Here is a 12,110-nt window from a genome sequence, read left to right as displayed (position 1 = left end):
CTAGCCGAGGCACTCCTCGATTGAGCTGGAAAATTAAACCTGCCCAATCGACATCTCTCCAATTTTTGGCCAGATATCAATCAAGGGGGCCAATTGGAAGGCCCTTTACACTGGTAGATAAGTTGCTGAATCGATCTAAAGGACCTGAATTGGCAGCTTCAATATGCCTGTGTATGGCCGCCTTTAATACTTATTTAATACCTTTAATACTGTTTCAATAATCAATTATAGGAACATTCAGCTATGTGAAGCATTCTGTGCCTGTGTGTTGCTGTAAGGCTGCTCTGTACTTCCACCCCAATAATGTCACTGTTGATATCTATATAGTGAATAAAGTACAACTTATTGTACAATATAAGGATATTAAGTTACCGAGGAGTTCCATGACCATATAAAAACATGACATTGAAGGACGAGTGTTTTTATACAGGTCTTGGAACTCCGAGGTGACTTCTAATATCCTTATATCTTGCAAAAGGGCTACTTTATTTATTATAATACACAAGTTTCAGTGAGTCATGTGAAAGAAATGACATCACTAAGCTCCAATAATATGAACTGCAGCTAATTGCACAACTCTATTAGGCATGGAGAATGAACGCAATGTATACATCCTCAATAAACTGACCCCAGTAAATTCCATTAAAGGGGAGCTAATATATATTAGAGGAAATGTCATGGGGATAGTTATGTTTATTTGCCTTTTTACTAGTTATCACTAGGGATGTCAAATTTTGCTGTCTCCTGGTTGTAACCACAATCTACTGCTGTATGATTATAAATACTGGGCATTTAAGTTTCCAGTGTAAATAAATCAGATACAAATGGTGGCTTATTTCTCAAGGGTGTGCACCACAAAGGCTTCAAGTCGGCCCATGACCAACTGCTGGACACACCAATTTGTGGTCACTCTTGATGAAGTCAGTAATTTATTGGCTATAGCATGCAAAAAGTCAAATATGCAGTGGCGTAGTTGCAGTGGGACCTGGACTGTTTCCTCTAGAACTAAGAAAAACCCCTCCTCCTCAGGCACTCTCTTACCTGTGGCAAGGAAAGGGAGTATATCAGGCGGGAGTGGGCAGAGTTGGGATGGGAAGTGGGCCGGTGGAGGCAGGATGTAGGCAGAGCAGTGGTGGGGACAGGAAGTGGGTGGGAGGATGGGGATCGGAGTGCGCCAGGCCCCTCTGAAGATTTATTTTACGACACTGCACATACAGGTGACCTAGCAGAGCTTTTCTAGTTTTGCCAAGCTATTTGGAAAAAAAAATAATATTACAAAAGTGATAAATGACAAAAGGTCTTGCACAAACGAGATCAGAAAAGGGACTGTTTAATTTTTCCTACATACACAAGATCTCCTTTCCTTTCACATGTCGCCAGTGCTTATTGTAGGGTTACAGCTTCGTCACAGAATTATACAGGAATATATATAATAAAACATTAAAGAAGAAATGCAAAATTCTTACCAAAACAATCTAAAATTTAGATGAACACAAACCAAACAAACTAGACAAATGAAAGCAAGCCGGGGTTACCTGGAAGGAAGGGAATTATTCTCTGTTTTGGATCTTTTTGTCCAGCTTCAGTGGGAAACTTATCCAAAACTTGCATCTAAAAGAGAAAAAAAGATGTGTTACAAATGTTAAGCTTTTAAATGTAAATTATATAATAAATGGAATCATACAGTTAATCCAACTATTTGCACCAACTTCATTTGAAGACAATCACCAACAAGGACAAGCCATATTGTGCAAGAGCTCTTAGCTATAATTTCATACTTTAGAGATTTGTGGGATAAATGGTAATGCAGCGTACCTATGTACAAGTTGCAACTCCCCTCTAAAGAAGAGGTTCCCAAATTGTGGGTCCAAAGCAGTGGATGTGGGGAAGGTGTGAAGGTTGAAGTTTTGGGGCAAGGAGTTAGCAGTGTATGACAAGATTTCTGCTACCACCATATTTTTTATATCTGTAACTTTGTTATGAGTTAAAAAGTGCTCTGGACATATTTTAAATAAAAAGTGGGGTCATTAAAGTAAAATGATAAGGGCACACAGAGAAGTCTAAAGCTGGCCATAGACACAAAGATCTGATCGTACGAACCGAGAATTCGTACGATTTTCAGACCGTGTGTGGAGAGTCCCGACATTTTTCATCTGGCGGAGATCGGCAGTGTTGGACTGGGATGCGAGGGGCCCACCAGAAAACCTTAGACCACGGGCCCACTTTCCAAATATGATTTCTCCTCTCTTCACGTAACCTCTTTATTCTACTAGTCTTTTATATCTACTTACTATACTCTAATCTTTCATTATTAAGCCTAAGAAATAGGAAATGACCATGAAATAGGCCAAATGGTTAGAAGCAAGAGGCCCACTGACACCTGGGCCCACCAGGAGTTTTCCTGGTATCCCGGTGGGCCAGTCCAACACTGGAGATCGGTCGTTTGGTCGATCAGAAAGGTTAAAAGATTTCTGTCAGCTGCCGATAACATCTCTGCATGTATTGCCGATGTTACGATTTTCAGTGGGAGACTGTCACTAGCTTTTGTCGGACATAACTTTCGTACGATTGCTGTCAGGGGCTGAACATCAGCTGATCTGTTCTTTTGTACTTTATTTGATCGGAATGGTAAGTGGCAGGTCGGGAGATGGGGAAGTCCGATCGTTCGTTGATCTGTACGATCGGATCTTTGCGTCTATGGCCAGCTTTAAGAATTTATGGAAAAGGTGGAGGCCACAAAAGGGCTGCACAGCTGCTTTATGCCAACTAGTCAGCCTTTGAGCTAATAACATATTGTCCCATATCGTTCGCAAAATTTACCGGACGAGTTTAAAAATTTTAATCGTTCATGAATAAAATCCCTCTTTGCGCATGTCAGGATTGTAGCACAAGCCAACGAACATATACGGAAGGACCCGAACATTCTTTGCTGAAAGCTTCATTTGTAACCATATGAACTATGTAAAGAAATAAATTGGTGCTGACATGTGAACATTTAATAAACCCAACAGGCTGGTTTTGCCTCCAATAAGGATTGATCATATCTTAGTTTGAATCAAATACAAGGTCTGGATGAATAATAAAACGAAGAACATAACGAACAAATAAGCCAATAAAACATGGTGACAGGGTTTTCCATTCAAGCTGGTGATGAACGTTGGCTTTCAAGCTAATATCATTTTGAAGAATGACTGCTTTTCATTCTGATGAGATAACTGTCATGCAAAATAAAAAATACTGAAAGCCTCGGACCACCCAAGCTTCTCTGGTTCTCCTTCAGAAGAGCAGATGCTATTGCACTTAAAGGAAGTTATTCTTCATAAACCTCTAAGAACATCTAATCTTTTTTTGTTCTTGGGATGAATTTTGGACAGAAACACTTTCATGCTTGCAGAGCAAGGAAAGCTTCCTATTGTAATATGGGTGAAAAAACAAAAAAAAAGGCCAGGCAAATTCACTCTCTGAGCTGCTATAATAAAAACCATTACAAAGATAACTGATCAGTAGCCTATTTCTATAGTTTCGAGGTACACTTTTGTTTATAATTAGTAATACCACAAACCCACACAATACATACAATACACCCATAAGAAGAAAATATGAGAGTATCCATTATATCCTTGATATTTGCTCTCAGATCATCACTGCACACGGTCAGTCAGTACAGCCCAATACAGCGGTTGCCAAATTGGAAAATACTAGGGATGCACCGAATACAGGATTCCGTTCGGGATTCGGCCAGTATTCTTTTTTTTTGTAGCAGGATTCGGCCGAATCCTTCTGACTGGCAGAACCAAATCCGAATTTGCATATGCAAATTAGGGGCGGGGAGGGAAATAGTGTGACATTTTGTCACACCACACAGAAGTAAAAATTTTTTCCCCTTCCCAACCCTAATTTGCACATGCAAATTAGGATTCGGATTCGTTATTTGGCCGAATCTTTTGTGAAGGATTCGAGGGTTCACCGAATCCAAAATAGTGGATTCAGTGCATCCCTAGAATATACAGACCCTGAATAATCATGACTATATCAGTGATCCCCAACCAGTGACTTGTGAGCAACATGTTGCTCACCAGCCCCTATAATGTGGCTCCCAGTGGCCTCAAAACAAGAGCTTATTTTTCAATTTCTGACATACAGCCACATTTTGGAGGCCATGGGGCAAATTTACTAAACGGCAAAATGACTAACGCGGTGAAAATTCGTCAGCGTGACGTCATTTCCGCAGTTCCCCGATTTACTAAGTGTCGCTGGCGTAACTTCGGAGATAGACTTAGAGATAGACCAGGCAATAGAGTAGATAGGAGTTCCGCAACTTTGCCAATGTTCGGCGCCCTGGGCTCAACTTTGGATTTTAGTGAATTAGCGTTGTCCTGGCGAATCTACTCTTGGTGAAGTGTTGCGCTGTGAGCGAAGCCATCACTGGCGAATTTCCGGAGGTTAGTGAATTTGCCCCAATGTGCGCTGTGAAACAGAGCCTCCTGCAGTGGCGGAACAACCGGGGGAGCAGGGGGTGGGTGCGGGCCAGTTCGCCGCTGAACATGCCGGCAAATCCGGCCATACGGAGGGGGGCGGGGCCTGGCTGTGCGTCACGCACCAGGGCCCGCCCCACTCTAGGATCGCCACTGGCCTCCTGTAGTCTACCAGTTCACATGTGACTACCAAATAACCAATCACAGCCCTTATTTGGCACCCCTAGGAACTTATCCATGCTTGTGTTGCTCCCCAACTTGTTTTGTATTTAAATGTGGCTCAAAAAAAAAAAGATAAAAAAACGGTTGGGGACCCCAGGTCTAGATCATATAGGAATGCCCATTTATCTGTCTTTCTGATGACTGTGAACATAAATAGTTGGTTGAATAGATTTACCAAACTAAAGAAAAGAACATATTTAAAACAACAAAGCTCCAATGTATTTCTGCCAGTCTTATATGAAGAATTTCATGCAAAGTGGGGGCACAGACAGGGGTGCTGCAGCCATGAGGCGAGTTTAGAAACTTGCCTCAGGAGGAAGCATACCACAAGTTACCAGGTAAAAAAAAACTCTCCTGGTAATTTTAGGAGCCGAAATTCAGATTTTTAAATAGGAATTCAGGCTCTGCTAGTGCAGATTGCGGTCTCCGCACTAGCAATGTGACCCCCACCATACACCGGCTCCAGGCTCTCAAAATGGTATGCGCCAGGTGCAAGGGGGAGCGACATCAGAAAGGCCACCTTAGGGAAGCAAGGAGCCCTGGAACGCCCCTGGGCACAGATGCTTCAAAGCCATGAAATTTCTGTCCCAAGTGGTGAATCAAGAGCAAGTACTAGTACGTGCTGTTATGGTGGGATGCAGAAAAAAATGCTACATTGTAAATAAAGAAGCATTTTAGTAAATGAACCCTCATAACCTCAGAAATGTGATCTTTGGACCCCAACACCCAGTTGTTGAGCAGTTGGTGCCAATATGCAGGCTTTGTCACATTACAGTACAAGGCAATATAGTTTCCTTTGTTCCATACACAGTCCAAACACTCAACTTGCTCATTTTACACTACTCCATTCACTAGAAGAATATCTAAACAAAATTCCAATAGCGTAACACAATATGATTATTACTTTGACTTACAGGAAGATGTCATTCCAGATGAATTTACTAGACCCTTGATCACTGATGCTCTCAGCTTCTAGAATGGCTTATACCACAGCTAGAATGTGTTTGTAACAAGGGTCTTTGTCTAGTGGTCTCATGTCACACTCTGATTTTCAGACAAACGTAAAGGAAAACTATACCCCTCGCACAATGTAGGTCTCTGTAAAAAGACATTGCATAAAACCGCTCATGTGTAAAACCCTGCTTCATGTAAATAAACCATTTTCATAATAATATAATTTTTTTTAGTAGTATATGCCATTGGGTAATCATAAATATAAAACTGCCATTTTAAAAAATAAGGGCCCTCCCCTGGGATCGTACGATTCACTGTGCACACAAACATACCAAACAATCTAGACTTGTTAAGTCACATGAGCCAATTAACAGACAGAGTTCTGTCTTTTGCTTCCACACTTCTTCCTGTTACAGTTAGAGCTGCAGTATTTCTGGTCAGGTGATCTCTGAGGCAGCACACAGACCATCAGCAAATGGTGGTTGAAGGCAAGAGATGTTAAAGGGCAATATTTACTTAAATATAAATACCAGTTTGATAAGATTCTTTAAAATGTCACTTAATTTGATATAAACTATTTTTTACTCAAGTATTCATTTTGGGGGTATAGTTTTCCTTTAAAGGAGAAGGAAAGGTTAAAACTAAGTAAGCCTTATCAGAAAGGTCTATATAAATACACCAGTAAACCCCCAAAGTAGTGCTGCTCTGAGTCTCCTGTCAAAACAAACACAGCATTTCTTTCCTTCTATTGTGTACACATGGGCTTCTGTATCAGACTTCCTGTTTTCAGCTTAAACTTACATGGCTTGAGCATGCTCAATTTGCTGCTCTCTTGCTCTCTATTCCCCCCTTCCTCCACCCCCCCCCCTGCTGTAATCTGAGCCCAGAACTATGAGTGAGCAGGGAGAGACTCAGGCAGAAAGTGTCACGCCAAGCTAATATGGCAGCTGCTATCCTAAACAAAGAGTGTTTCTAGAGCTGTTTATTCAGGTACCGTAAAGCATTCTACAGAATAAATATAGCATTTTAGCTTGCACTATTGTGGCTAATCTATTGGCAATAAACTGCCTTTGATAGCATTCCTTCTCCTTTAAGACATCATAGTTTCCACATAAAGGAAAATTGATATAAAAAGATAAAAAGTGATGAAGAATAACTGTAGAAATAAATATATTAAAAAGAACGAAAATATTTTGCCACCCCCACAAGACCACAGTGAATACCTAATATGTTTCCAACTGAGTTTTGCATTTGGATTATGAAGGGAGAATAAAGTTACTTTACATTTTCCCACCCTGAAAAAAGACGATATGTTTTCTTCTTTTAAACAGAACCCTGGAAATATGACTTAAAAAAACAAGGCACGATTACATTAGATTCTAGTGCTTCCTGCCTCTCAGGGTCTGCCTTCAGCAGATTTCACATATGTTACCATAAACCACACAACCCGTAGAAGCACCGCATGAACGTCTGGGAAAGGAAACTAAAGATCAACTATATTAAGGAAAGAAATGAAAAGCTTGCCTGTGAGCAAAAAAAATAAAAAATATATAATGTAGTTTAGGATATTAATTTCTTCTACTGTTGGATCCAGCATGGACCAACCATAGGAAATTAAAAAGAAAACGTACATGTCTATTAACCTTACCAAACTTATGATCATTCAGAATTTGTGACATCCCAGTGGTCAAGAGCAAAGGTGGCCATAGACGCACAGATAATATCGTACGAAATTAATTTTCGCCCGATATTCGTTGCGTGTATGGTGGAATAAGAGCCGACCGATATCGGCAGAAGACTTGGATATCGGTCGGCTCGTCGATCGGGCTGGACGGAAAATTTTGATCGGGTGCCTTTGAAGGGACCCAAACATCGCCCATTGTTAGTGCTGAATCGTCAGATACAGGTAGAATTCTATTGTCTCTTCCCGTATATCTACCTGTATATCTGACGATTCAGCTCTACACGTGTGTATTGAAACAAACGATCTTTCTTGGAAAGATCTTTTCCAAGAATGATCGAAATTGTTACGTCTATGGCCACCTTAACTGATACCTGTTCAAGAATGCGGAGATTGGGAGTGAATAATTATGAGAATATGGTCCACCATATACACACTGCTTCCTTACACTGCCATAGATGTTGAGATTTTTAAAAGATCAGATCCTCATCGTGAGACCACGATTTTCTCAGAACGATCGTACGAATTTACCATCAACTAAAAAGACCAATTTGCCAAGAAAACAAAGGGGAGCTGCCTGCTTGGCCCTGCAGACATAGATAGATTGCACTGGGACCGACAAAGATTTTTTGACCTGGCCGATCAATTTCCTGAGAGATGTCGGCCGAAAAATCGTAAGATGTACGAACGTTCGAATCCCACTAACCGCATGATAATTTCGAAGGATTGGTCGGACTTCCCTAAAATCGGTCTTTCGGCAAGAAGAATCGTCGCGTCTATGGGGAGCTTTACAATACACCATATGTCTCTATTGCCCGGGGACCACCCCTTTTTCAGAGTCCAGAAATATTTGGCTCTGGGTCCCTGTTACACGATCATTAATATTGTGTTGATTTGTAAATTTAGGTGCAATCACAGCGCCATTCGGCCAAACGTTAACATAAATACATATAAACCACTTCCTATTCCTGCTAGCCTGAAATATAGCATAAACGATAACTTTTATTGGCTAACAAAGCAGATTATATAAAGGACAGAAGAAGGAACCTAAGTAGTCTCAAAAAAAATATATAATCTACTACATAAGCGGGAAAAAAACAGTTTAATTTACGCTGTAATTTTATGTTTCTTCCAATTCACTAAGTAAGAACATTAGGGGGCACGTTTACTAAGGGGCACATTTACTTAGCTCGAGTGAAGGAATAGAATAAAAAAAACTTCGAATTTTGAATGGTTTTTTTGGCTACTTCAACCATCGAATTGGCTACTTCGACCTTCGACTTCGAATCGAACGATTCGAACTAAAAATCGTTCGACTAATCGACCATTCGATAGTCGAAGTACTGTCTCTTTAAAAAAAAAAACTCCGACCCCCTAGTTCGCCACCTAAAACCTACCGAAGTCAATGTTAGCCTATGGGGAAGGTCCCCATAGGCTTTCCTATCTTTTTTTGGTCGAAGAAAAATCGTTCGATCGATGGATAAAAATCCTTAATCGTTTGATTTTTCGTTCGATTTAACGAATTGCGGTAAATCCTTCGACTTCGATGTTCGATGTTAATTAACCCTCGATATTCTACCATAAGTAAATTTGCCCCTAAGGATCGAATATCGAGGGTTAATTAACCCTCGATATTCGACCCTCGAAGTAAAATCCTTCGACTTCGAATATCGAAGTAGAAGGATTTACCGCAAATACTTCGATCGAACGAAAAATCGTTGGAACAATTAAATCCTTCGAATCGAACAATTCGAAGGATTTTAATCCATCGATAGAAGGATTTTCCTTCGATCAGAAAAAGCTTAGAAAACTTTTGTAGCTCGGTAGGTTTAAAGTGGCGAAGTAGGTAGTCAAAGTTTTTTTTAAAGAGACAGTACTTCGACTATCGAATGGTCGAATGGTCGAACGATTTTTAGTTCGAATCGTTCGAATTGAAGTCGAAGTCGTAGTCAAAGGTTGTAGTAGCCTATTCGATGGTCGAAGTACCCAAAAAAAACCTTTGAAATTCACTGGTTTTTTACTTCGAATCCTTCACTCGAGCTTAGTAAATGTGCCCCTTAGTCAAATCATTTACCAGTCCAGAGAATCCCTCTGTATATTGAGTTGTGCCTTATCTAAAAGTCTAAGAAATACTGCAGTTGAAGGAAGGAATAAGGCAAAACATTTCCTTCAGTGCTTTATAAAAGTATAAAAACAGGGAAATGTAACACAAATCCTATATATTATGCCCACGTTAACCCATTTAAAACTTTCTGTGCTATTAAACAAGTGGTTCTGATTACTAAACTGGCCACAGAAATATAAATAAGTCGTTATAGATATACCCACTGTAATAATGGTTTTCAGGTAATTCTATGGGGCAAAGTTACTAAAGGGCGAAGTGACTAATGCGGGCGAAAATTCGCCAGCATGAAGCCATTTCGGAACATCGTCGATTTACTAACTGTCGCCGGTGTAACTTCGCTAGCGAAGGAGGTAGACTCTGGCGGTAATTCGCTCCCTAACGCCAGGCGAATTTGTGCTCTAGTGAATGGACGTAACTACACAAATTCACTAAGATGCGGATTTTACTGAACGTTACCTCTTGCGCCAGACTTGCCTTCGCCACCTCTGGACCAGGCGAAGTGCAATAGAGTAGATAGAACTTCCTAAAAAAATTGCTGAAAATTTTTCCCAAAAAACATTGGCTACTTTTCCTTTATTCAGAGTGATAGGTTGAAAAAGAGCGTAATTTTTTTTTGGGATAACCGGCTCCCCCCCTACATTTTCTAATATATGGCACATAAACTATACACTGGGCTCATGTGTAGGGCAATATAACAACTTTATTTTATTTTATTAAGGTTTCCTGGGCTTGTGTAGTGTAATGTATTTGCTGCAACATATACGTCCATTCAACTTTAACTTCTCGCCGCATGCAAATAAGGCAACGCTATCGCAACTTCGCTTCGTGTGGCACAGTAACGCTAGTGCAACTTCGCCAGCGTTTGACGTCCTGGACGCAACTTCGAATTTTAGTGAATTAGCATTGTCCTGGCGACTCTATGCCTGGCGAAGTGTTGCGCTGTGAGTAGGGTTGCCACCTGACCAGTATTTTGCCGGCCTGGCTGGTAAAAATGATGGTTGATCCCAATGTTATTAATAGAGAAAAAAGATACATATATAGGAAGGCCGGTATTTTTTTTTCCAGAAAAGGTGGCAACCCTAGATGTGAGCGAAGCCGTTGCTGGCGAATTTTCTGAGGTTAGTGAATTTGCCCCTATGTGTGTAGCATGAACCAAGTGAATTATTTCTATATTGAGAAGTCTTTCTCCGTATTCTTCCATCCACATTGAGACCTATGGCTATGCCCCTTGCATTTAAGTTCATTTGGCAGTCAATCAAGTTCAGGTTACATCAGGCACATATAAAGACACCCATGTGCACAACAGTAAAGATTAGGGATAACAAGAACTAAAACTTTACTTTTTAGTCTTTTGGGGTTTACCCCCATAAACTATTTGGTACATTTACATGGTTAGGTGGGGGTTATCATATTTCTAGCATTCAAGTTCACCAGTTTCCTTTCAAGTCATACTCGAAGGATGCTGCAAAATGAGATTAAAGGGGACCCGTCACCCAAAAAAAAATATTCAAAATCCTATTTTATCACATTAGTCAAGCAAAATGAACTTTAATTACACTATATAAATTATTTGAATCTTGTTTCCTTCAGTCTGGGAATTCATAATTATAACAAGCAGGCAGCAGCCATTTTGTGAACACTGTTATTAAGTCTTGTATCATCTCAGAATCTTGTTTGTGCACCAGAATGGGGGACCAGATGTCCATCCCCATGCCCTGGCTACACAATTAAATGGTTAAGAAAATGGGGGAATGCGGGGAGAGCAGTGACATATAGGAAGTGCTCAATGGAAAGTGAAAGTAATTGTCTGCCCCGCCTTTATGCCTAAAGCATAGAGGAGGGGCAGACAATATTTGATTGACAGCTGATATTTTTAAATGAGCTTAAAACAGCTATGAATGCTTTAATGAAAATAAAAATTGGATTTAATGTTTAGCTTGAAAAGGACTTATATTATACAGATTTTTGTGTCTGGGTGACAGGTCCACTTTAAAGCAATATTGTGGGCAAACTGCTGGTGCCAATAGCAAAGCAACAGTGCATTATAGAAACTATAATGAAGTATTTCTCCTCAAATGCAATAACATGTGGGTGTCTAAGGGGGTTGTTTACTAAACTCTGAATGCAAAAATCACGAAAAATTCATGATTTTTTAAAAATACAATCATGAATTTTTCGGAATTTTTTAAACTGCGAGGATCGAAAAGTCCGATTCTGAAAATCCGCCATCTCAGACCTGTTAAGGTTGCATATAAGTCAGTCGGAGAATTCCCAATGATTTTTTGATGTGCGCTGGGTTTCGGGCAATATCCAGAAGTTTTTGGGTGAAAATTACTAAAAATTGTGAACATCGGATGAAAAAATCCGAAAAATTATTGAAAATCTGATTTTTTTCCCAGCACAGCAAATTTTCGGGAAAATTTAATAAAAAAATAAGCGTAAAAAATCAAAGCAGATTTGATCGGAGATTGTAGCAGAAAATATTGAGATATATTGGGACTTTGATAAATAACCCCCTAGGGGATGTCCTTTTTCTTGGGATGTATGGCCCCATTACAGATAAATAGTCTAGATGTATCATGGTATCCAGTAGAAAGCAATCCCAAAGCGTTCCACAGCCAAAACCCTTAAAACTATTCCTAAAACGGTTTTA

At 40.1% G+C, this 12,110-nt stretch overlaps 1 protein-coding gene across 10 annotated transcripts in view; it reads right to left on the bottom strand.

Moving 5' to 3' along the window:
- The window catches only part of sh3pxd2a.S (SH3 and PX domains 2A S homeolog), a 181,405-nt gene that overhangs the window by 126,695 nt on the left and 42,600 nt on the right, over positions 1–12,110 (bottom strand). For all 10 annotated transcript variants that reach the window (XM_041570932.1, XM_041570936.1, XM_041570931.1 and 7 more), the window contains exon 3: positions 1,536–1,611. In XM_041570932.1, coding sequence (XP_041426866.1) covers positions 1,536–1,611 — 76 coding nt within the window. The remainder of the gene's footprint in view (positions 1–1,535; positions 1,612–12,110) is intronic.

The sequence above is a fragment of the Xenopus laevis genome, chromosome 7S (assembly GCF_017654675.1).
Source record: "Xenopus laevis strain J_2021 chromosome 7S, Xenopus_laevis_v10.1, whole genome shotgun sequence".
NCBI classification, from domain to species: Eukaryota; Metazoa; Chordata; class Amphibia; order Anura; family Pipidae; genus Xenopus; species Xenopus laevis.
Note: the sequence above shows the minus strand (reverse complement) of the source record. Positions and strands in the feature narration are given on the sequence as shown.